This window comes from Emydura macquarii, unplaced genomic scaffold (assembly GCF_026122565.2).
Source record: "Emydura macquarii macquarii isolate MOO-44397 ecotype Brisbane River unplaced genomic scaffold, CSIRO-AGI_Emac_v2 contig_71, whole genome shotgun sequence".
In the NCBI taxonomy this organism is placed as follows: domain Eukaryota; kingdom Metazoa; phylum Chordata; order Testudines; family Chelidae; genus Emydura; species Emydura macquarii.
This window is the reverse complement of record NW_027130208.1, coordinates 6,611,112-6,637,691: the sequence shown is the minus strand read 5'-3', so window position 1 is coordinate 6,637,691 and position 26,580 is coordinate 6,611,112. Positions and strand designations below refer to the sequence as shown.

The following is a 26,580-nucleotide window of genomic DNA, read 5'->3' as shown; positions in this document are numbered from 1 at the left end:
CCTTGCAAAACTGGAACAAGACTGAACAGCCCAAGGGGGATGGGGGATCTTCCAGTGGTCCTGCCTGCACTGGCAAATGTGGTAACTGGCCGCTCTACCTTCCTACATGTGTATGGAGCAGGGATACACCTGAGGCCCTGAAAGGAGGCCCCACCAGCTTCCTTCCCAACAGTATGCCAGGCTGCCTTAAAGAGCAGGAATGGCAAGTATTTGGAATATAGAACTGCAGAGCTGGGAAGAGAGTCACCAGTGGGGTCACTGGATGAATTTCTACTTGCTTGTTCTACCAACTTCATTTTAAAGATATTTATCATTAAAAACCGTTGAAGTCCATCGTATTTCAACAATAGGTTTATTTTATTATAAGAAACGTAACATGACATTAAGTAAAAATGCAAAAATTGTGCAATTATGGCAAAATGTTTAAAAATCCACACATTTGCCCTCGTAGGACTACAGTACTTCTTACTAACATACCTGAGCACTGAACATTGGATGCCATTTCTAAACAGCCTTAAGAAACGGGGAGCTCACAGGTTTCTTGCAGATTATATGCAATACACATCTGATGCACCAAGATCGGTTTTAGTGATTTAATCAACATCAAAATTTAGAATAAAATGAGGAATACCAATTATTTTGTACTTTGATGAGATTGGGAGGGAGGAGATGTTACTTTAAATTTTAAGTGTCAATTTCATAAGGGGAGTCTAAACAAGAGCAGAAGAAATGTCAAATGGGCAGAGAGAATGCAGAGAGACATATGTACATCACCAGTACTTTGGTGCAGTTTTAATCAGTTGTTCTCATACTGTGCAAGTTTATTTTTAAAGTCTGATGTTAAAGCAAAACTTCACCAGCAATTTGACTTTTAAAGAATTTAAAAGCATTTAAGAAGTGGCAAAATGTCCCAGCTATATTTCTGCTTAAACAAATTATTCATGCATAAGATTCAGTATTTTCTACTCCTATGGCAAGTTCCAGGATTTAGTTTTTAAGCATATTACAGTCTTGGATCACACTCTTAGTTTGAATGATAAAAGAAAATGAAGATCTTCGTACTTTAGTGCAGAAAAACAAAATTAACAAACCTACTGCAGAATTAACCACAGCATATTGTACTTCTATACATCACATGACCAATCAATTGCTAACTCAAAATTCTATTTCATATTTTCAAGTAATATATTGAAATTTGTTCTACTAAATAAATATAGATTGTCAAAAAGCAGCAAGAAATCTTGTAAATATTCAACCAAGCTTTTAAAAACAACAAAAAGTTACATAACACTTTTTGGGAAGAAAAAAAGATTTTACACACTAATGCAATACTGCAGGGGAGGGTGCTTCAGAAAGCTTGCAGCTAGAGACCTACAATAGCACAAACGGAGCTATTCAAGGACTATGGAAAATGTAAAAAAGCCATGGAAATAGCTGTCCTTTATAAGAAAAATTCTTATTGTTAGCCGTGGATAACTATAGTATCTTGAAAAAACTAAACCAAAAGAGAAACCACACACCTTAACATGGTTTTACTATGCAATCTTAGCAACCATGCATATGCTCTCCATCTCAAACAGTTTCAGGGATGTTCCATCACCCACACCTAAAAGAAGCAGTCTGGTGAATCGCTGGAGGATGAGGTATGTAATGCAAAGAGGCTTTTTGTTTTTTTCCCTTTTAGTTTCACAGTTTGTTTTTTGATATTTTGTGCAAGATTTAAAACACAAAACCAAGTGAGTTTTGTTTCTTTAAATAAGGAAACCTTACTTTGTGATAACAAAGCCATACACTGAGTCAACGTTATCCAAAATTTCTCAACAGTTATGCCAGGGTGTTAAAATATTACTGAGTGAAACATTTGGCTTATTGAAACAGCTGTTATTCCAGATAATGGCCATCATTTGCTACAATGCTTACCATTATCAATTTAAAATAAACAGCCTTCCTTTACCTCAATTTGAGAAGTTAATCAGTTAAATATATAGAAGATACAACGTGCCTTGTCCGAGAAGGAATAAGCTTTGTAATAAATTACCTGGCAAAGTAGAACTGATATGAGTTCTAGGATTAAACTTTTCCCTTTTACATCCAATTTTAACTTTTGAAGTAGAGGCTAAACTTTAAACCTACTTTGTTATTAGAAAAATAAGTTAGACGTTCAATCCATACAGAAAGCGTTATACTATATTGAATCCTTATTCTATATCTGCATTTAAAATTCTTTAAACCATGGATTTGTGGACAACTTTGTTTTAATCAATTGGATCGTGAAGACAGCTCAGTAGTGCAAAATTTTCACATTATAGGTCAGAACAGAATAGTAAAAAGATAATGGGGAGTTTGGTGGGGAGTGGAAAAAGGAGAATAATTAAGTTAAGCCACATTTTTCAGTATTACTTGAGCACATGCAAACACTTTACAAGAGGCAGAATGAGCTCTCCACAAAATTAATAGCTACTAAGGTCATATCCTGTCATCATTCTGTGCAGAAACTCCCGCTGCAGTGAAAATGTTAGGTTAAAAAAAAAACCCACACCACCACAATGGCAGGATAGGGCCCTAAGAAGACAGACTTCATTAATAATAGCAGGCTGTTTTAAACAGTGGTGTAGGGTTAGCCCATTCATTTCAGACACACAAGTATTAAAAATGTACTAGCACCATTAACTTTTGGGTTTAAGCCCTTTATGGGATGGAAAATATTTTTAAGCAGTGTCAAAACTGCTTTTCAAGCACTACATTTAATTGGCAGAAAATAGCTATTTATACTGTTAGCTTGATTTTAACAAAACCCAGATAGAAAATGATAGTAGGCCTTCTGTTTTTTGGACAAATATACTTCATGTTCTGCTTCCAACTTCAATATTTCTCCCAAACTAAGGTAGTTCACAAACAACATTATGAACATTTTAGTAGACTTCAAAACAGTACAAAAAAGATCATTACGAATCAGGAACTAGCATTCCTCTATGTACTTTCAGTTGATCTAAAATAAAGACCTAGTGATATTGCCTCAGGATTTTACCCGTATTAAAAAAAAAAAAAAAAAAAAAAGTCACTTCAAACTAGCTTGGATGTTCTTAGCTATTAATGCTAATTTTCTTTCATTGTAGTGCATAGTTATCCTGGCTCTTCTATTCTTGGTTTACTTTTAATCACAAAAACACCTGTCGAGAATGACATGATTAAGTGTTTACCAGAAAAAAATGCTGATAATTGCACTTTACTTCCCCTCTCATTCCCCTGTAAAATATCAGCAATTTTAAAATGAACCAGTAATTCCCTCCCCAGCCTGCAACCTTTAAAGAGCACCCATCCCCATGTACAAATAACTGTCTGTTTCAGCTTACATGAAATACTGACAATTTCTTTGTTTCCTTTTAAGACATGTTTTCTCTAGCATCAGATACCACTGAAATCACTAAGGCCTGTTACCAAATAAAATTAAATAACTTTCTGAAGACACTGTGGATACAATTTAGCAACAGCACATTCAAAATGCCGGCCTAAATCCCAAAGCCTATCTGGAGTCTCATACACTTTTTGCCATTGATCAGTAACCTCATCATACTGATAAAGTGAGTTCTTCCTGCTGGTTCTGAAAACATGTTCTTCAACAGTCACTTGAGTAGCTCTGACAAACAAATGGAGTTTATTTTTGAGAAGTACCAGTTTAATATATGGATTAATGGACTGATCACATGGGAAGTCCTTTTTCCTAGTCCACTTATTTAGCTCGATGTCATAGGCCTCTACGGTAAACATACGCTGATGATTTCCACAGGTTCCAGCTATGTAGTAAATGGAGTCATTGTATACAGTTGCCAAGCCTTGGATTCTAGGCACAGTCATTGGGGTTAAAAAACCCCAATAATCTTTCTGAGGATCATAGCAGAGGAAAAATTCTCCTATGGAGACAAAAACAAAAAAGACCAAAAGTGTAAGAAGACAGAGGTTATGAGTTATCATTCTGAACACAGTTCCATGTGGCTGCCAGACTCTGAAATCAGAGATTTTGTTCTGCCCTGTACCACACAACTTTCATGTCTATTGAACCCTTAACAATATGCACAAATCTAGTATCATAACCTGGTTTTTAAGAGTGTGTAAAAATTAGTAGCTGCTTATAGTGCACAAAAACTACAGAGAGTATATCTACAGGCTGAAAGGGAGGAGCTCGAAGGCTGTCAGCACTGCAATGCTTTATTTCTGCACACGTTAGCTATCCTTTACTACTTCTAAGCCATGTTTGAGATTCTGGGAAAAATCCTTCAAGGCTCTAAAAGCTTAAAGTATTTCAAGTATTCGTTGGTTCTTTTACATCCTGGTAAAATAAACACTATTTAATCATTTATAGACTGTAAAGGACTTCTGAATGAAATGCAAGAACTATGCTAAATCTGGGCAAGTCATCGTGTGTCTTAGACTCCATACGGACTTAGAAATCTTGTGTGTTGTGTGCAAGCACGGAAATGGATGGTTTAGTCACTTACAATGGTTTGTTTAAAAGGACACCAAATGGAGTCCTTGCATGAACCTGCTAACTAATTCACTATTAATTTTTGGTTTGGATAGTAATGAGCTTCACATATTGACTGCATAGATTACTATCTACAAGTTGAAAATGGAAGAAGTTCAGACACACTGAACCTATAGCTAGTGCTCCTCCAATTTGGGTAAGGATAGTGCGGATTATAAAACATTCTTTTAAAGCTGTCTTTTAGGGCTTTGAAGAAAAATCAGTTTCCTCAGAGGGTATAATAAAGCTATTTTTAGCCCTCATATGAGAGCACATAGTTCAAATTATATTTAATAGTATCTTGCATATACATATTTTAAGAAATTCTTCCATGCAACAGTATAGATAAGTATTCTTCCACCTAATTAAAGGAGTAAGAAAAGTCTGCAAGAATGGTAGGAAATTAAAATGGGTGGAGTTTAGTTTAAAAAATTAAGCCATCTGGATAACTTCTAGATTTCTCTACACTGAGATACAAAATAACAATTATAATTATAATTAATAATAATAATTAACAGTTGTATTCCAATGGGTCTTTTAAAGCCAAAGTCAGTCCTCATTTACACATATTTGAATCCTATGAACTTATTTTGTATCCTTGTGTGTGGCAAGTGGCATTTGTGTGTGTATATTCTTATGGCAAGTACCCAAGACTACTTACTTGTGAATAGCAGCAATTGTGATGCTGCTTTCTAGGTAATGAAAGTTGTAGAATACAGTTCTTTGCACCAATAATACAGTGGAAATCAAGTGTTTTACCTGTGAGGCTTGGTGTAGGGAAAACAATCAATCTGTAGTTATAGTGCAAGTAATGGGGGGGCTGGGTAGCACAGTGGATTAGATTCTTTATTTGTATAAGCATTAAGTTAATTCATAGAACCAACCAAAAGCAAAAGTTGCATAAGTGCTCTCACATATCTTGTAAGATTTGAGCAATACTACTACTCTTATTCTGAAGTTTCCACTTGGGTTTTACTCTCAATTTCACTTAAAAAATTCAGTGAGTTCTCTATCAATTAGTTATTTTGGAAAAATAGTTAAAAGTGACATATTTGTTGTAACAAGCTTTTAATAAGATGTGTATAGATTTTTAAGCAGCTCTCTGAAACAGAACATTAAGGAATGAACCACAGTCTATGAATTGCATCAAATCTACTCCTAGCACTCCCTTTCAATGATAAGACAAATGCTAAAAGGATCACTTGACTTAAACCCAAATAAAAAATTGGTAAACTCAGAATTCTAGCTGAAACTCCAGATTGACATACTGCCATGTGCTTTTCGCTAACAAAATGAGAGACAGAGCCAAGCTTAGTCCAGGAACAGTGAAAGGGGAAAGCAACTACTCTGCAGAATTCTCTCTAGAGCCCACAGAATCCCATCAATCTCACCCTGTGCAGCTGCGGTGTGCAGCTGGGAGGGGATCATGGCATTGAATTGCAATATTGCCTCCTTTCAAACCTACAATGGTTTCTTCTCCCTCTGAAGGTAATGCTGAGCTGTCAGCATTTTTTGTGGTTTCCCCTTCAAAAAGAGAGCCTCCCCTCTCTGTCCCAAAATAGCCAGCAGACGGCTCAGGACAGACATATTGAGCCCCTACCCTCTACATATGCTTAGAGATCTGTGGGATTTCTCTGCTGATCTTAGAACTTCATTGAGCTTCCCACTCAAAGAATCATCTCAAATTCTGCAAAGCCAACTGGAATACTATGTCCAGTTTTTGGCACCACACTTCAGCAAAGCTATGGACAAAATGGAGAAATTCCAGAGAAGAGCAACAAAAATGATTAAAAGGTCTAGAAAACATGACCAAGGAGGAAAGATTGAAAAAACTGGGTTTGTTTAGTCTAGAAAAGAGAAGTCAGAGCAGGGCCATAACAGTCTTCAAATATGTAAAAGACAGTTTTAAAGAGGAGAGTGAGAAATTGTTCTCCTTAACTACTAAGGACAGGACAAGGAGTAATGGGCTTAAATTGCAATAAGGGAGATTTAGGTTAGACATTAGGAAAACACTTCCTAACTATAAGGGTAGTTAAGCACTAGAACAAATCACCTAGGAAGGCTGTGGAAATGCCATCATTGGAGGCTTTTAAGAATAGGTTAGACAACACCTGTCAGGGATGATATAGATAATACTTAGTTCTGCCTCAGTGCAGGGGACTGGAGTAGAGGACTTATCAAGGCCCCTTCCAGTCCTTCATTTCTATGATTCTATGAAGAATATTATAGTTAGACCTGAATATACTCTTACGGAAGAATGATATAACTCCATTGGTGATGGTTTAATAAAATAAAATAACTGAGGCCCTTAATTATGGCACAGTAATTGACAACACTATAATAAATTCAGGATCTCAGAACAATCCACTGCATAACCTACTGGAAAACTCTCAAGTTCTTCAGCATTTCCCCTTCACTGTAACATTTCTTGCCCCTGGACTTACTTACCTTAGACTTCTTACCTTAACCTGCTGTTTGTAAACAATCACAATGTCACGAAGTCTATTTAATCTACTCCAATTCTCCTTCACCCTCTATAGCCTTGTGCTAAAATAGGAGCATTGCGAGCCTGAATGCATTATTTTGGCTCATTGTCAGAGGTGATCAAAAACTGGAATCCCCTCCCCCACCCCCATGAATAAAAGACCAGCTGTACTGATCTTACTAAGCACTTCAGGAAGTGAGGGGAGGTTGTGAAGGCCCTCAATAAGCCTACAGATTACATGGGGTGAGGAGGGAAAAAGGTAAGGACCAGATAAATTTCCAAGACTTGTGGATGGAAATTCCCCTTCACAATGAGCTTCTTAAAGTACACCGAAGTAGTATTGCTGCCCCCTCCTTGAGCAATAATGCCACGTTTTCATTTTCCACTGCCTTTTCTACTCCCCCTCCTTTCATCCCCACCCCCATTTTCTCTGTTCCATACTCTTCTGGTGCTTTTAAAATCTGCAGGAAGTGAGCAATTTAGGAAGTTCAAAGAGTAGAAGCACTGGGACTAGACAACTCCTTCTCTACTGATAAAACAAAATTGCTTACATAGTTAAAGCACCTTACCCTGTAAAACATAGATGTTCTCTTTATATTCCACAGCACTATGAAATTCCATTGCTACAGGCATTGGACAGACAGCTGTCCAACAGTTCTCTCTGCTGTCATAACACTCCACAGATTTTAGTGAATTTCGCCCATCTCCTTCATAAACACGACCACCTATTGCATACAGTTTACCACAGCAATGAACCAGTTTGCAGCCTATTCTGGCTCGCAGCAAAGGAGCTTTAGGTAGCCATCTATTGCCAGAATGATCATACATCCAAAAGTCACTCTCTGCTCTGTGGTCTATGGAGACCTCACTGCTGCTTGGCCTGTAGCCCCCTGCAATGTAAATATCATTATCAGGTGATACAAGAATTCCAACTTCCCTCAAATCATTTGGTGGTTTGCATAGTTTAAACACTCTCCCTGTGACTGAATCTAAACAAGGCACTGTTTGCTTCTTTCCTGAGTGTTTGTGGGCAGCATCAAAGCATATGATCATTTCAGAAGCAGTCATTCCAAGCCGTTGTGTATAACCATTGGCACTAGGTTGTCCCTTTTGTACGCAGCTTTTGGCTATAGCCTGTGCAAACATGGGAGGGATTTTCTCTAAAAATGTTTCTTCCAACAGAGGCATACGGATGCATTTGGCAAATATTTCTGGAAGGTGCACTTTTCTTTTATTTTGTTCATGTTCAAACCACCTTATAATGCTGTCGTAAACATGCTCTTCTTTGTCTACGTTTAAGTCATCACTGTCCAATATACTTATGAGTTGGTCTTTTCTCAACTGGAGAAACTCTTGCTCTTTGGTGACACTCAGAAATTTTTTACGAATGTAGTCTTGTGATCTGTCTTTGAGTTCCTGATGACCATAGTGATCAGCAAAGATAAACACCCCAATAGAGTTTTGTGGGTCCAAATGACTGATCATATATTTAGCACACTGGTCCTGTATGGAAGGGATCTGGAAGATACTAGCTGCAGTGAACAAAGCTTGGACATTGGCCTCTGTCAGCATTACTCTGGAGGTATATGCATAGTTCAATACTAAATGCATTGACTCTGCTTCAACACCAACTATACGAACTTCTTTCTGGGTACTTTCAGTAAGGCCGCTAGTGAACATAGATCTACAAAAGAAAAATATTTAGCAGTTTATTTTCAATTCCCTTCTTTCTACTGGTCTAAGATAACTATAATATAGTTTATCATAACATACATGCCATTCTAACAGCACATATCTAATCATCATTGATGTCATAATGTCACAGTCAGTTAACTAAATATAAAGTGCAGTTCTACTCTTAGAAGTGAGTCAGAAATGACAGTTTGGTGTTCCGTGTGTGTCTCATTAATTCCATATCAAATTTGCTCAATTTACATATAAAAAGAAGTGTTCTTAAATTGCCAATCTGCATACTCCACCCAGAATCATAATTTGTGATACATCACATGTCAATATACTAAAATGTATGAATGACGTAAGAAGAACAGATAAATAAGTTTAAATGATATAATGACAAAAAACATGGACTGGATTCCCCCCCCGAGACTTTTTTTTTATTTTAAAATAAAAAGACAACATGAAGAGGAAATCATTTCCAAAGTATCTTTTCTTAAAAAAAGCAAGCGCTGTCAATTCATTCATGTTAAAAGCAAATTGGAAGAAATCACTAAAAGAACAGAAATGTTTACTAAATCTGTAATGTCATCACTAACAGCAGTCACACAGAATACAGCTACAGATGGGTGGAAATTTTATAATTCTATCAATAATTAAAGTATTATTCAATAAAAATAATTAATTAGAAGTAATTTTGCATTTGGTCAATACTACTGCAGGGACCCACATACTATACCTGAAATAAGGACTGATTGCAGCAAGAACATTCCTATGACAGGAAAATGTCTTTCCATGATCAACTTCCACCACAATATCTGTCAGCTGTCCTTCATCGTACATTGTTTTAAGTTGTTGGAGAATACTGCAAGCATGAAAGGGATCCATTCCACTGCTGACTGTGTTTGAAGGAATTCCATTCAACGTTTGTGAAAACTTACTTAGTTCTATAAAAAAATAAAACCCAAATAGTCTTATTCTATTGAAAAAAAGGAAAAGCAACAGCGCACATTATCAAGAATATATCCATATTAAACACAAATACACCATACATCAGCATTAAGAATGACTATTGATTTGAGCTTCCTCTTTCTCTAAATTCCACAATCTACTATGTAGATAATCTGTAAATTATACCAATCAACTTTAAGAGAAAACAGTCATATGATAAATATTTTGCATTTATATATTACCTAACCTTTCACCCAGTTATCCCAAACCTTAGTGAGCTAGATGAAGTAGTTTATTATCCCATTTTTACAGAACAACAAAACAAGCCAGTGACTCAGGCCCCGATTCTGCAAACACTTGTGCACGAGCTTAACATTGAAATGGGAAATAAGCATTGACTACTGACTTTTGACTGGCAAGATTACAGTCCTAAAATAAAGTTTACTTTTTCAACAGCAAGTACGCACAGCCACAAATATTACATGCATATTATATTTAATGTTATTTATATTACAAAAATTATTTAGTTAGCACTTAAAATTATTACTCAAGTGTGAAAGCATTCAACTTCTATTGTGAAAAGAAATGAAAAACTGTACGCTTCTGAAAACATGTGATGGGTTCCTAATGAGGTAAAGCCCAACATGAAAATTGAGCAATGTTTCAAGTGCAACAACCTGTTTCGTAAAGGAAACAAGTGTTCTGTTCAACAACAAAGGAAAAGCTCAACGGGAAAAATGAAGTGTTGAAAATTGCAGGTCGGATAATGCTGCTGACTGCACAGAAAATGATCATTATGCATTCAGGGCTAAACAAATTTTAAAAGGACACGATAGATGGGAGATTTAAATCTTGTCTTTTGCTAGTGTCCTGCAATGATAATTTCCCTATTCAAAACTCAGACACAACCTTGCTTCCACAGAGTCCCAATGAAATCAATAGGGCTCTGATGTGCACAAGAATCTGATGGCAGGCTTGGGGCCTAAGGTTTTCAATATTTCTGAGTCACTCTCAGAGCAATTTTCCAAAAATCTTCCTTTTTCCAGAGATAACTTTAAGCACTTCCCTTAAAAGGAATATCCTGTAAAGGACACCAAGTAAGACGTTGACCACTCTGATATTCTGAATTAGAGTGCATGCTCCTCAGTACAGGTGAGTCACCTGTCCTTTGTTTAGTGTCAAGAACACTGTTGCTACTCAATAAAAAACAGCAACACTTTTCTAAGTTCAACTCCAACCCTTCCTCACGCCTCTGACAAGGCCTCCAGATGCAGCACAAACTCGGAGAGCTGCAAGAAACACCCACTTCCTTCTGTAACTGGGAGAAGAGAATGCCAACTCCCACATACCCAAGACTGGATAGGTCCAAAACAACTCTCCCTCCCCACCTGCCAGGTGCCCACCTAACAGGCAAAACCAAAGGAGCATCCTGTACAAATGGAGCTGGCAACACACCGGTTCCCCACACCTACATCCCAGCTTCTCGACTACAGGATTTGACACCACACCACTACCCTGCGAACTCCTCCCTCCCACACACCAGCTCTGGCCATGATCTCCCTCCCCAATTAGTGCTCCTCCTCACTGCTCCCATCCTCCCTCTGCTCTCCCCCACCTGTATCCCCCCAGCCGGCACCCCACCCTCTCTGCCCCCCCCCCCATTACACCTTCGGCCTCCTTCTCCTTCCCGTCTACAGACAACCCCCCAATGCTGCATCCCCACACAGACACCCTCCCCCCACGCGGCTCTCCAGTCACCCCACCCACAATCAGCCTCCCCTTCAGGCACCCCCCTCCCCTCCCCTCCCGCCTCTGCGTCCCCCCAGACTGGCCACAACTCTGCACCCGCCCACTCACTCTGCTCCCCCCTCAGGTGCCCCTCCCCCAACCACCCGCAACTCCGGCCCCCCTCAGGTGCCCCTCCCCCAACCACCCCCAACTCGGCCCCCCCTCAGCTGCCCCTCCCCCAACCACCCCCAACCCGGCCCCCCTCCCCCAACTCCGATCCCCCCCTCAGGCGCCCCTCCCCCAACGGTGCCGCCCCCCGGCCCGGCCTCACCAACCTCCCAACGCTGCCATCCTCGGGGCCCGGGCTGTGAACGCAGGAAATGTCACGGCCGGGGCCGCAGCGCCGCTTCCCCTTCCCCCCTTCTCCTCTCCGGGGTCCGGATACTGCCGCGCGCCAGCCAACCAGCCTCCCCGCACCAGCCAAGCTACCAAGCGCTGATTGGTGGGAGGGGGGGTCGCATTGCATGCCGGGAATCGTAGTCCTCCTGTCCCCCACGCCCCTGGGGAGGGAAGGGAGAACCCTCTCTCGCGGTGCATGCCGGGATTTGTAGTCCGGGGCGGGGTGGGCCCGCCGCGGAGAGGCCGCTGGGAGTTGTAGTTCGCAGCGGTGTGGCTGCTGGGCCTCTAGGCCTTCCCCAGCCCTTGACAAGGGGAGCATCCAGCTGCTGGGCCCCAGACATCCTCCAGCGTGGCAGGCCCCGGCGTCTCTCCCCGCAGGGCCCCTCCAGCCACCCAGCCTGGGCACGTGGCCAATGCCGCTGCGTGAGACGCGGGGGTGGGAGGCGAGCAGACAGCCTCTGTCCCAGGCCAGCTACCCCTCGGCTGACCAGGGGTCGCAGTGTTACCGGGACAGGCCCGCTGTTCGGGGCTTTGTCTTAGAGAGGCGCCTGTTACCCCACCCGCGCCCCCCGCCTCACTTTTCACACTCGCGCTCCGGTCCCCCAGGCTGCCCCTGCGGCTGCGCTTCTTCCCCACCCGCTCCCCGGACGGGCACGCTTCTGCACACCGAGAGCGCCTTTCGGGCCGTTCAACCTGACCCGCTTCCAGAGATGCTGAGCCGTTTCCTCCGTGGGCAAGCCCTGACTCCGTGCTACGCACCCGTCCCCACGCCCTCCTTCTCCGCCAGCCTTTCTGTGGCTCCCCACCTCCGTTCTCCTTGTACAGAGACGAGACCTGGGAGCCTAAATGCGTTAGGAGTGACTCCACCGCTACAGCCTCGGTAAGCGGGGAAGACCCCTCATGCCAGCTCTCATGATTTTTTGTGCTTTCTGCTGATTTTGACAAGACTGCTCACAGTAGTAAAGTTAAGCATGTGCCCAAGTGTTCACATAATGGTGGCCAAATTCTGAAGCAGCCTTGGGCTCCAGTCCTGGTAGGCAGATGTCTTCACCCTCCCAGAGACCCATTGACATCAGTGAGGCTTCACAAAGGCACAGTGGTCTTCCTGCATGGATGCAATAGCAGATTTGGGGCCTTGGGAGGATTAATTTTAAGAAACTTTGTTTCTAAATTATTTGGGCCCACATAAATTGCTACATTCACTGGAGTTTTTAGGGGATATGGTCAGTGGTACAATGCTAACTGGATAATACAATCAGTTAGGAATTCATTACATTATGTTGATTTTTCAGTCAAAAACAGATAAAAAGGTTCACTTAGATCATAAGCACTTTGGGGCAGGGACCATCCTTTTCTACATCTGTACAGCCACTAACACAATGGGGTCCTGTTCCATGACTGGGGTTCCTAGCTGCTATGGTAATAAATAATAGGTAATAATAAGTAAAGAGGCAACAGAACTAATTGAATGGACAAACAACTGTTTTGTTGTCAGTGACCTATAACAATACAAAGAGATTAGTGATTAGTGGTTGAAGGCTATTGGATTTGTTTGGAGTTATTTGCAATGACCAAATGATAGCCCAGTAGGAGAAAACAGCAATGAGCCATGTTTCACTTTTGTGAATTGAATGGTTATCAGGAGCTAGCTAGGGAACGGTTTTCCTTGATGAGCTGCGGAGTAAATGAAAGAAAAGCCGCTAAATTCTAAAAACATTTGAGATGCTGATAGTTTTTTCTCTTTTATTTTAACGTAGATTTAACAAGATCTGCAGTTCTACGATAAGTAGAGAAGTTTAACACTTAGTAATTTTTTTGTATAAACAAGACAAGCAGAGAAAGGCACCATTATTTTAAATGAATATCTTAGATAATAAAGCCTTTACCTTTAAATCTCAGAAATAATTAAATAGGTGCATTACCGATGTCCTTCAGAAGCATAAATTGAAGGTAAGAATAGTATCGTTCTAGGTCACGACTGCTGCTTACATTGTTCTACTTTCTCTTGCAGAGAATGGCTTTACCCTCTGTTAGCAATTATCCACACTGCCTAGGCTGCTGTCGATAATCATACCATGCAACCCAGTAATGGTAGTGACTCTGATGAAAGACGTGTAAAAGAAAATAGAAATTCATTCCTTCAAATCGATTCTGCAGTTTTCCAATTTCCCCATTCAGTACTGGTAAAGGCTGTGAAATTGACCAGAGCTACATAAAATGAAAGTGAAGGGAGAATAGCTACAATTCTTACCTTTTAGCAAATGACATCCTCATATATTTGTCCTTCTCAGACTACAGATATCACCTCCATGATGTCCTCACTGTGTCATTTCTTTTGGTGTGGAGAGTCTGGCTTGGCTGGATTAGTGTACAAAATGAAACATACAATGGAGAGTGTTTTTAATATAGATATAGCATTTAATCTGATACTTTAGAGAGGAAACATTTCTTCTTGCAATGGCTCACCTTTGTTTTTGGTGTTTTTGGTGGAGAAAATTTAGCCAGACACTCCACTTTAAGTATTTGTTAAATAAAAGTAATATCAAATATCTCAGCAAGAAAACACACCAGATGGAAACATATCATAGGAAAAGTGTTATTTCCCATTCAGTAGTCCTGGAATCCAAAACCAGGGGTGATAGTTATGGCTCAGAAGTGATTTTCATTCTAAGCCCTTAATTTTACCAGTGATTAAAAAAAGTATCATATTTAAATTTAGAACCAGATCCTCCTTGAGCACTCAGAACTCCCATTGACTTCACTGGGAGTCTGGTCTGCAAAAGAAACCTAGACTAAGATCCTTTACTTCTCTCCCATTATTGTGAGGAAGCCAAATGGGATAGGATGCTAAGTGGAGGAAGGACTGAGATGGGAGAGAAGGAGCTTTAAAGGAAGAGGAAGAAAATCTTTTCATATATTTGTGAATTAGCTGAGCACAGAAAAAAACTGTTTGTTTGTATACATAGTTTGGATCACTTAAATTTCTCAGTACCCGGTTACACCCACAAATTATGTGCAGTACTTGGAGGTTTTGGTTTATCCACCACAGAAATTGGGGCTGGCTACAAAATTCAGATCTTGGTTTAGATTCTGAAACAACCTCTCTTCCTTCCAACTGTTCAGATCCATGGCTTTGGATTGAACCTATCACCAGATAAAATGCAATTTTTGATGAGATAGTTAGACTACAGAGCAGAGCTTGTCTCCTTCAAAACCACATAAGTATTCAAAATTCAAGACTGACCATTCTGCCTGGGTAAATGGAATCAGGAGGTGATGGAAAGTTCTTTGGTGTCCCAGACCTGAGTTAATCCATTACCATTCTACCTGGAGGAAGTACTGAATTTTCTTCAGCCAGAAATATGCTTGCCAAAAAAGATGTTTGACTCACCAGCTCTCAGAATTGCAGTGGTGATGTGCTCTGACAATGCCCCTTCCTCTCCTTCCCTACATCAAGAGGGCTCATTTGGAGATGTTCCATCACCTGGGGGGTGAGCCCCTTTACTGATAGATTATAAAGTCAGAAGGGACCATTATGGTCATCTAGTTTAATCTCCTATACAATATAGGCCCTACGACTTCCCTGAATTAATTCCTGTTTGAACTGTGGCATATCTTTTAGAAAAACACCATCTTGATTTAAACATTGCCAGTGATGGAGAATCCACTTTGACGCCTGCAAAGTTGTTAATTACTCTCACTATTAAAAATGTGCACCTTATTTCTTGTCTGAATTTGCCTAGCTTCAACTTCCAGCCACTGGAACTTGTTATACCTTTGTCTGTTAGATCAAAGAGCCCTCTATTATGAAATTGCTGTTTCCCATATAGGTACTCCTTAACCTTCTCTTTGTTAAGATAAACAGATTGAGATTCTTAAGTCTCTCACTTTATGTTTTCCAGTCCTTTAATCATTCTCATGGCTCTTCTCTGAGACACAAGAATGGGGTACGTGTGTTCTGAGCGCTGGTTCCACCCTTTCATTGGCCCCTGTAAGACATGAAACCAGCATGAAGGGCCAGCAGGGAACAGACAATAAGGACCGCTGTGTTTAATTAATCTGGGACCTAGTGAGCCAGAGGGAACTGCCAGGTTCTGTCTGTATCTAGCAGCCTTAATAAAAATTGGGGCTGGTATTATTTGCAGTGAAGTCCTATCTTTTCTCTACTTTGAAGGACATTACGCCAGTCAGTCAGGTGTTTGGATGACATGATTATACTGGTGAATAGTTGGCCATAGCCATTCAGAATGACATTTCTCCTGGAGCTGCTGCTCCTATTGATTCTTCCAAAGGTGATGTAAAGGCATGACAGCCTGTGATTGGAGGGGTGTTGGTGCAGGAGCCCCCTGCCTCATGGTTATAGTCTCTGTGGCAGCAGTCCAACAAAATGGCTACATTTCAGTTGGCGGCAGTGCAGCCCGGTGGGCACCATTCTAGCGGGGGTAGGAGAACCCGGGCCCACTCTACAGCAAGTTCCGAACCAGGGCGCAATGAGGCTTATGTGGCTTCTCCTGTCTCTGTTTGGCATTTAGCGTCTTGTCAGTTTCCCTAGATCACTTCCTACTTCCACTGGGGTCCTATCCGATTGCTACCTGACTGTGGAGTGTTGCTTCAAGGTCCCAGCCCACACTGCCAATGCTGGGTGTTGTGGCTCTCTTGGCTTGCTGGCTCAGCCCGTCTTCCCTGTGAGATCTGAGGGTACATCCTGCTCCCTGGCTTGCCAGACCCAGACCGAGCTTTTAAACCCTTCCTCCAGGCTGAGCATGCTCAGCAGAGGTGCGGTGATGGGGCCTCCCTAGCCCATAAATGTTCCTCAACCTCCTTCAGGGCAATAAGGGGTTTGTACACCTCTTCACACAGCCCCATAGTACCCAATTCCCGGGCTTGTGTGGAGATGCAGCAGGGACTCCAGCACTGCGTCTCTGATTTCCACAGCTGGCAGATTGCCTCAGTGTAGGAAGGCAAGAACCCGAGGGTGTGATGGCAGCATCACACAGACCCCAGCTTCCAGTCTCCTGCTATATATTTTTAAGCTGTGCTTAGCTGATGGCAGTTTTTCCAACTTAATAAAATAGCGGAGTCTCTCCAGTTCAAACCAGACCCCGAGCTGCATCGGCCACTGTGGTGAAAGTGGGAAGAAAGGAGAGAAGGTATAAATCTTGGGAGGAAAATCAGCTTCACTAAGGCGTGGTCTACTCTACAGAGTTAGGTTGCTGTAAGGCAATTTCCATCGACCTAATTATGTCAGTGTCTACACTAGAATCCTGCTGCTGAAGTGAGTGGGCTGCCACCATGACATAACTCCACCTCCACGAGAGGTGTAGTGCTTCTGTTGGTGTAGGAAGGCCGTGTCACAGCTCAGGTCACAGAACAGTGAAGTTGCGGCAGAGCATGGGCTGAACAAACCCACCCTGTGTAATTATGAAGTTTGCTCATGGTGACACTCGCCACCACAGCTTCATTGGTCGCTGTTCTGCTCCCCAAACTAGCAAGATCCACAGTACCTTGGATATGTTGGCACAGACTGCATCCACACCCAGTAATTGCAGTCTAGACATTCTCTAAGGAAGAGAGGGAGTTACAAATCTAAACTACCTCTTCCTTGCCTCCTAGTGAATCTGTGAATTAGAGGCCAAATGCTTCCTGACACTCAGAATCCTCTCTCCACTAAGGACCAGATCTTTGGCGTTCAGTATAGAGCTGGGAATAGAGACAACCTGATGTCTAATCCCAGGTGTACTACGGCGATGTGGCTCCATGCTGCAGAAGGCTGAGCAACCTTCACTTCCAGTGACTTCAAAGGGAGGTAAGGACACTTAGCACTTTATGGGAGGATCAGCTGTTGCTTTGTAGCATTGAGCCAAGTCACTTCACTGCCTCAGTTTCCCCTGATGTAAAATGAAAATTATTACAGCTCATTAACAAATGGTAACATTCAAAATAATTTCCACTTGGCAGCTTTGTAATAAGAACAATTTTTCACTTATCTGAAAATTTTTAGTTTAGAAAAAATCATTTTCCTCCCTTTCTTCCCTTTTTGGCAGTTTGTTACTGGGAAAAAACAGGGAAGAGGATGAAATGGTGGATGAAATGTCATTTAAAAAGGCTATTTTTTGACCAAAGAAGATTTTGTTGAAACAGTTTTGACCAGCTCTTAATCATAAAAATAAAATAATAATACTTACCTACTTCCCAGAGATGGTGTGATGACTAATCAGTTAATGTTTGTAAAGTGATTTGAATAAGTAAAATCCTACTGTATATGAATGATAAAAAGTAGCAGTATTAGTGCTGTTGCATCCTGAAACAAAGCTAATATTTTAACTGGAGAAAACCCTAGCATTTACTTTGAACAATCTAACCTTGGAAAATAATCCTTTAAAAATTGTCGTTTATACATAAGGCATACTGTGTCATTGACTGCAGTGCTCTCACAGATAGACACATTAATTTAGTTGCACTACAATAATTTAATACATTGATACATTGATTTAATTAGTGTTTTACATTTAATGGTTCCAAGAAATAACACATCTTGCTGGAGGACTCTTTAAAAGACACTACTCATTGTAGTTTAAATTGGGGGATAGAAGATCATTAGGGGAAGTTGCCCTTGGAAGCAGATTAATCTTTTCATACTGAGCACAGTGGGCATTACATTAGAAGAGAGAAAAGACTGGCAGGGGGCAATTAATGGGGCAGATATTGGAGTGCCTTTTCTGATCACCCCATACTGTACAGTGGATTTGGCCTTGCTGAGACAGGCTAGTGGAAACAAGAACCCTGATGAGATATGGCTCTGCTAATTTCAAGAAGTGCCCCCTCCTAACAGCAGGGGTAACTTTATTGAAACCATCTGTTGTTTTGGAAAAACACACATACACACACACACACACAAACTCTCCTCAAAGCATTTAACCTTTGTTTTAAGGCAATCACACTGCAAATCCCTCCTTAATCTGAGAATGACAGACCCTACTGTTTCCAGCAAGTCTCAACAGCTACCAAACATCTGACAGACTGCTTTGGATCAGATGATTTTAATCTGTGGCAGCAGTGAATTTGGGATCAAGTCTTTTAGAACACAGTATACACTTATACATTCAGCCCTAGACCCTCCTAGCATGTAAACATATAATTATAAACACACTGATAATACGTGAGACTCCTACAATGTATAATCACAGGGCACTCTGTGATTTAAGGACTGCCTGAAATACTTGTTCTACACAGAGGAACATAAAGAGAAAAGCTCTGGGTCATGTGGCCCCCGTGAAAGCTCTGTTTTTCACTAGCTATTCCCAGCGGGGGCTATTGAAAGAGAGACTCCCATTTGAGCTACACTGGGCTTTGTATCCGGTCTATGACTCGGATTCAGCGAAGTACTGAATCACGTGCTTCAGAAATCCAACCCTTTAAATTCTTGGGACATAAAGCAGTATGTGATTAAAGTAAAGCACATGCTTAGGTGTCTTTCTGAATCGAAGCTTCAGGACTCCAAGAGCACCACTGGCCACAGCAGGACACTTCCTGGGTCTAAATGGACCAAAGCTTTTTCATTGGTAAATTTCCATTAGGGTACTGATGTGAAATCACACAGCTCCATTATCTCATTAAGGGGTAGATTGTCATAGCACTTAGTCAGCCACCCAGGGGAGTAAGACCTCTAAACACACACACACACACACACACACACCGATTCCAACCATTGGAGGGAAATCGGTACTGCCATTGTACGCAAATGCAGAGGGTGGAAAGGGGACAGAGAGAGAGAGGAAATGGGTCCCACCCCTCTGTCCTCTCCCCATTCACTGAGTGGGGACACAGTGGGCATTAAATTGCTCCACATGAAGGGGTGAAGTAATTCACACACACACAATCCCCCAGAGCAAATGGGGCATGCTAGGAGCTGATTAAATAACAGCCAGAGAAGGTGCAGTATATAACAAGTTTTACTGGTCAGTGATACAAAACCCAGGATCTGTGCTACAGATTCTTGAGTGCCATCTACTGGCAGTTTTATTTATTAACTATTTACATTTCTCCAGCTACAGCATTCCCTATAACAAGGAGCAGCAGGGGACTTTCACTCCAGAGATACTCCTGGGGCAGCACAGCTACCTGCTGCCCCTTAGGCAGGGCAGACTGTAAAATTATAACAATCTAATTGGTATTGGTCACATATACAAATAAACAAAAGGAAGTTTCATTAAGCTTGGATCACTCAGTGCCTTTATACAGCCCTACAGTGTGTTTTTCTTGCTTGCTTTCTCTCCACTTTGTGTTTTTAGGAGCCTTGAATATGAAAAAGACAATCCCCGGGGCTATAACAGAAAGAGAAACCTCCCCCTCCTTCACACTTTCAACTTGCAGAAAATCTCCGGCGAAATGCAGTGGGTTTATTTTTCACCTCTCAGAAAGCTTTGTAATTTAAAAACAATCCTCATACATAGTCTTTTTTCTTCACATTATTTTTGAATCCACACTAAGCAAAAAGCAAAACCTGAAACAATTTGGTTTTACCAACCTACTTGTTGAATTTTATAAAATAGGAAGTTAATATTAACATGAAAATCTTAAAATCCATGACAGGCTAATGCACAATGTTTGTATTTTTAAAGGCTCCTTAGTGTATGCTTTTTTTACATACTAGAAAGCAATGTGTCAGCATTCATTAAAAAAACTGTATTACCTAGTATTGGGTTTGCTAAATAACATGATGTTATAGAAATGTTTCACTGTACATAAATATATACACTTTGCATATACAAAGACAAATTCAATGGCATAGTCTGTACGCCATTGATTCACTCAGAGTATTTTACTGTCTGTATGTTAGTACTTCAGTTTATTTTTTTGGAGCTGGTCATTTTTATTTCCTATGCTGCATGGTGGGGTCCAATCCATTTCTCACTAGTCGATGGGAGTTTTGCCATTAACATCAATGATAGCAGCATCAGGCCCCATGAGCACACATAAAAGTCGGTAACCAATTTTTAAAGTATGGTTTAGGATGGATATATGTACTAAGGAGAATTTGATGTTATTTCTCTCTGAAATCCCTACTGCAACAAAAATCAAAGAAAATTGTTGAGATCCTGGAAATTACGTGCAAATACTTTTTAAAAGAAGACAAACAGAAAACTCCACATGCTAGAATATCGATAACAACTTTCTCAAATTTGATTTACTTTTTCTGTGTTCATTTCATTAGCATGATTTTCCCCTAGTAAGAAGGAACCCAAATTATATAGACAAAAAGTCTTTTTTTCTCCCCTATAACTGCAGTCTTTCCTAAAGACATATGGCTGTAGTTTGAGAAAGCCACTCTCATAAATGCATTCTTTTAAAAATTCTAAAACATGGCATTATCTTAAAGCCTGAAACTGTGTTCTTTATACAAAAGGCCTTGAACTCTCTTTGGGTAGAACGCTTTCATATCCTCTTGGATGGAACACTTTCATATCCTCTAAGATCATACATTTTATGGTAATAAGCTGTGGGATTTAGCACTTCTGTGACGATATGCATGCTTTGTGCAAAGTAGAAGAAAGAAAGGTTTCCAAGCAAAAAATAGTAGGATAAAATGGATATGAACCAATATGATACCTGGATCTGATGCTATGTTTACTTCTTGACTATACTTATTACAATATTAACTAAGATCTTAAATCCAAACTTCCAGCAGAACCTGTGTGTAGCATTCATCCACAGTGGGTCAAGTTCACATCTCCAGCAGAGATGGGGATCCATCCACTATTTCCTATAATCAAGTTATTTAATTCTTTGTATAAGGCTACTTGCCTAAGCGTCAGCACAATAGCAATTTTGCAATCTTCACTGTACTGTCCCAACAGAGAAAACACTCCTTTAAAACAATCTCATACTAATTAATGCTTTGGATCAAATAAGACCACTTCTTCCTAACTGGCAAGACACAGAGTAAAGTGGCAAAGCTAAAGGATTGTGTCACAGTTTAGAAAGAGAAAGCAACTATTTTATTACCTCTTGCAGGGAGAAGCATTGATATGCCATCCAAATTAGCTATTTAATATAACCCTGCTGGTTCAGCAGCCTGAAATGCTGGCATTTTAATATTCTGTTTAATATTTCCATTCCCTCTAAAAAATGAAGCAAATTTTCCAGAAATTACAGGCACCTTTTATTAATTGTTTGCATTGTGGTAAAGCTGAGAAGCCCCACTCACAGGCCATGTGCTAGCTCACAGTACCAGCAAAAGAAATCTATTGACTAGGTAGTATCAATAAACATTGTATCTGAGTATTTTATGGTGCTCCATCCTGCAGCTCTTACTCATTTTGCAGTCTGTGGGACTACGCACATTAGTAAGGGCTGCATGTTCAGGCCCGTATAGAGTGCTCTACTGGGCCTTTGAGTCCATGTGGCGATGCCCCATCCCTGTCTGAGCTCCAGGGCACGGTGCCTGGAAAGGGCCCCCGCTGAGGCTCCATGCTGCTGGCAGCTGTGACATGTCTAAAGCGGCTGCCTTTCCCTTGGCCACCAGGCAGCTTTGCCTTGCCCTGCTCCTCCACAGCTCTGTTGAAGATGCTAAAAGCTGGGAGTGCAATTGTGCCAGGTCTGGATATGTCTACACTTGTGAGGGGAGAGGGTCTCAGAGCCTGGGCTCCAGAGCCCAAGCCTGAATGTCTACACCACAATTTTAGACCCCACCGCCTGAAATCTGCTAGGCTCTGCGACTCAGTGCAGCAGGTTTTTTGTCGCAGCATAGTAGACAGACTCTGTGTGGGACTGCAAAGGGACTTCCTTGCTGTCTGTCCCCCTTGCAGGGCCAGATATAAGCGGATCTCACTAAACAGATAAATATACACAGAAGAGAGAGTTTCTATCACTCTCTTGCAACACACATATAATAATAAAAAAAAAATTCAAGTCAAGAAATTTGGGTTTTTTAATTATTCTCTATAAAAAAATATTGTGTGAACTTTAAACGAACTGCCACTAACAGTGAGAACATGAGGGAATTTGCTAGAGAGACTCTGATGATTATTATTTGTATTACTATGCAACCCAGAGACCTCGATCGGGAGTGGAGCCCCGCTGTGCCAGGATAATGTGTGTGTTAGTTTTTGTGAGTCTCCTCGGAGTCCTGTGCTGCAGCCATGCTCACTCCAAATTCACATTGCTATTTTGTTGTGGCAAGCATCTGAGTTTCCCTGCTTGCTTTGCTCTCCTCTGAGCCATGGAAGAAACAAATGGGACGTCAGCCGTTTGAAATTAGCTGCATCTTGTGCTGAGTGCTGTCAGCGTCCCTTACTGGTGGGCTGCACGCAGTGAAAAAAGCTTGCAAAATCCCTCCATTGATATCAACTAAAGAAAGGGAATTGGCATGCTCCGCCCTGTGAGTGCACAGCCAATGACCCAGGAAGACTGATCTGACAAGTGCGGGGAAATGTGAAGCTGAAGCTCTTCAATCCACCTTTCAGGATGGATCTCCAGGGACCACATTTAATACATTTTTAAAGTGGCACTTTGGTGCTAAGAGGTCACATGCTGAACTCAGGAAGTTCAATTCCCTTAATTGATGCTCTTGGTTGCTGTTTTGTTCGGTTTGGTTGGTTTGTTTTTAATACTGGGGGGCTTACTTGATTCTTAGTATTTGTTTTATTTTAAATTGTGATTGAGTGGAGTTTCTAGCACTGAGATCAAGGCCGCACTGTGGTAGGCCCTGTAGACACACAATGAAAAACTGGTCCTGGCCTGCAAGAGCTGATTGTAGCTTTCTTGGTTTTTTTCTGGCTGCTCTGATTAAAATGCAAACGGCATTGGCCTGAGCTAGATATAACGCAAGCAGGGGCTGTACAAATTTCCACATCATCACAAACCTAGAATGATCTTCCCAGGAACTACGGACCATCACAAATTTCACTACCTTCTGCTCCGAGTGCAAGTCTCACTTCTTCTCCCTGTCTTCTCTAATACAAACATAGAGAAGTGTGTTCGTTTTAAAAAAACCAAACCACCCACATAAAATCCTACCTAAGCAAAGCACTCCACTGCGCACACTATTCCCTCCCTAGAGAGAGTGAAAAAAAAAAAGAAAAACATGTGACATATATCAATAATATCACTTAATGCACTAGTGGAAGGTGCTTAGATACTATGGTGATGAGGGCAGTATAAGAACCTATAAAGGACAGAATAAAATAGCTCTGCCATCCACATTCATGTTGACCAGAAAACTCTCTTATTCTAGCCCTGGCCTATCAAACACTGTGCTGTGACTTTTTTTTTTTTTTTTATGTGACTTTGTAGGGACTCTTCCAAACTTGTGACTTAACCTAGGATCCAAATCCAGTTCTGCCGAAGTGAAAAGCAAGTGCATTAATTTAGTGCATCACCTAGTCCTCTTTGCTTCAGAGTTTTGGGGCAAGTCCACCCCTGGCTTAACCCCATGGGAGTGGGGATGTATGTAGACCAGCTTGCCCGCAATGTTTAACTTGTGCAAAGTTAGTGAACTCTGTTCCTGAACAGACATTTTACGTCATTATAATATTGGGAATTGTTTGGAAGTGGTTACATTTACAGCTCACTCTTGTTAGCAGTATTCGCTGTGGCAACATCTAGTTCTAAATAAAGGAGAAATCAATATTTGTGTGCTTTATCACTGTTGTGTGTACCATCATGGATGTCCAAAACGGTTTCCTGACACTGCACTGGTTCTTCTCTCACTCACACATGGGTAAATCAGAAGGTAATTCCACTTCACTGGAGTTGCCTCCTGAACTACGGTGGTGAAAACTGTTAGTAGTAGTATTTTTTTATTACAACAGCACCTAAAACCCCAAATGAGATGAGTGTACTGCAGTGCTAGGCACTGGACGGACAGATATTAAGGAACAGCCACAGTGGGTCAGACCAATGGTCCATCTAGCCCAGTATCCTGTCTTCCGACAGTGGCCAATGCCAGATGTTTCAGAGAGAATGAACGGAGCAGGGCAATTATCGAGTGATCTATCTCATCATCAGTCCCAGAATCTGGCAGTCAGAAGCTTAAGAGGTCCGTTGAGTTTACAATTTAAACCTCTACTCTGAGCACTGCTCGAATTCTGTGACCAGTTCGGGTGTCCACAATTCAAGGAGAACGTTGATAAATTGGAGAGGGTTCAGAAAATAGCCACAAGAATGATTACAGGATTAGAAAACACGCCTTAGAGTAATAGATAATCAAAGAGCTCAATCTATTTAGGTTAACAGAGAGAAAGTTAAGGGTTCACATGATTACGGTCACCTCTTAACCTACATGGAAAACAAATATTTAATAATGGGCCCTTCACTCTAGCAGAGAAAGGTCTAACACGATCCAATGGCTAGAAGTTGATGCTAGACAACTTCAGACTGGAAATAAGATGTCAATTTTTAACAGCGAGAGTAATTAACCATTGGATCAATTTGCCAAGAGTTGTGGTGGATTCTCCATCACTGACAATTTTTACATCAAGATGGGATGCTTTTCTAAAAGATCTGCTCTAGGAATCATATTGGACAAGTTCTGTGAGCTGTATTATACAGGCAGTCAGACTAGAGGATCACAATGGTCCCTTCTGGGCTTGGAATCTATAGACAGACAAGAGGTGGGAGAAAGGATAGATTATTATCCCCATTTTATAGACCAACTGAGCAGAGAGAGATTAAGTGATTTGGTCAAGGTCACACGGAGCCTGTTGTGACAGAGCTGGAAACTGAAACCAGAGGCCAAAAAAAAGACCATCCTTCCTCCCAGGAAGGTGTAAGTGAGATCAGAATCAGGCCCATGGTGTTGGAGTCAAAGAATAAAATGCGAACAGTTTTATTTTAATACAGAAGCTTTGGTGCAAAGCTCAATAGATGTCAGAGAAGTAAGTAGGCTCAGAAAAGGAATGTATAAAGGAAAGACGTAAAAAGCAGCAGTGGCTCAGTGTCTATAAGGAACAGAGAGTGGAAGAGAATCTTATAAATAGACAGATACAAAGAATGTTTCTTCTGTAGTAATTTGAAGGAAATTCCTAAATTCTTCTCCACCAGATCTTTCTGTTTGGCCTATGCCCTTCCTTGAACCTTTGGATCACCTTACCACTGCTTGTCTTGGCAGCCTCTTTCATGTCCTCCTCATGAAACTTTACTCCAACAGCTTCCTTTGCTTTATCCCCCAATGGTTTCATCCTTCCAGCCATGCCGGTAGTGTTCCATCACCAATCTTCCTACACCGCATTGATCCTCCCTTTTCTGAAATGCAAAGCATTGCTGGATGATAAAGATAGTTATGTGTCAAGAATATAACAACTGGTTTGACAGGGAGGGAAAGGAGAAAGGGAAAATCGCAACCCTAACAAGATTTTAACTTGGTAGCTTTGGATTTAAGGCACATACATAACTCAGGCCAAATTTTGGTACCTTGCTTCAGCTTATGCGAAATAAACATGTGATTTTATAAGTGATGAATTAGCCATCCAAGAGCTCTCTGTTATTTCTACAATATAACAGACATATATTTTCTCAAAACTAGCTTAGTGCAATAAGCTTTACTTGGGTATGTCTATCCTGCAATGTAAGCCCAGGGTTAGCGGAACTTGAGTTAGTAGACCCTGGGTTTGTTAACCTCGGGCTTGAGTGTCTTCACTTGCTTGTAACCCCAGGTTAGGAATTGTTGAATCCTTAGTCCCAACCTGGGGCTCCAGTGTCTACACTGAATTCTGCAGGCCTGAGTCCAATCACGCTTATCCCAGACTCCTTGCACTATTCCAAAACGTGCCCCTCCCCAGCCCAGAACTCGACTGTCCACAAAACCTGTCTGTCTAGGGGA

General features: G+C 41.2%; 1 protein-coding gene across 1 annotated transcript; it reads right to left on the bottom strand.

The window, feature by feature from the left end:
* Positions 1-335: 335 nt before the first annotated feature.
* KBTBD8 (kelch repeat and BTB domain containing 8) lies at positions 336-11,795 on the bottom strand. The gene is made up of 4 exons (XM_067542120.1): positions 11,696-11,795; positions 9,421-9,628; positions 7,577-8,691; positions 336-3,911 (listed from the first exon to the last, which is right to left on the bottom strand). The coding sequence occupies exons 1-4, from the start codon at positions 11,709-11,711 to the stop codon at positions 3,448-3,450; spliced, it is 1,803 nt and encodes a 600-aa protein (XP_067398221.1). The 5' UTR covers positions 11,712-11,795; the 3' UTR covers positions 336-3,447.
* Positions 11,796-26,580: the final 14,785 nt, after the last annotated feature.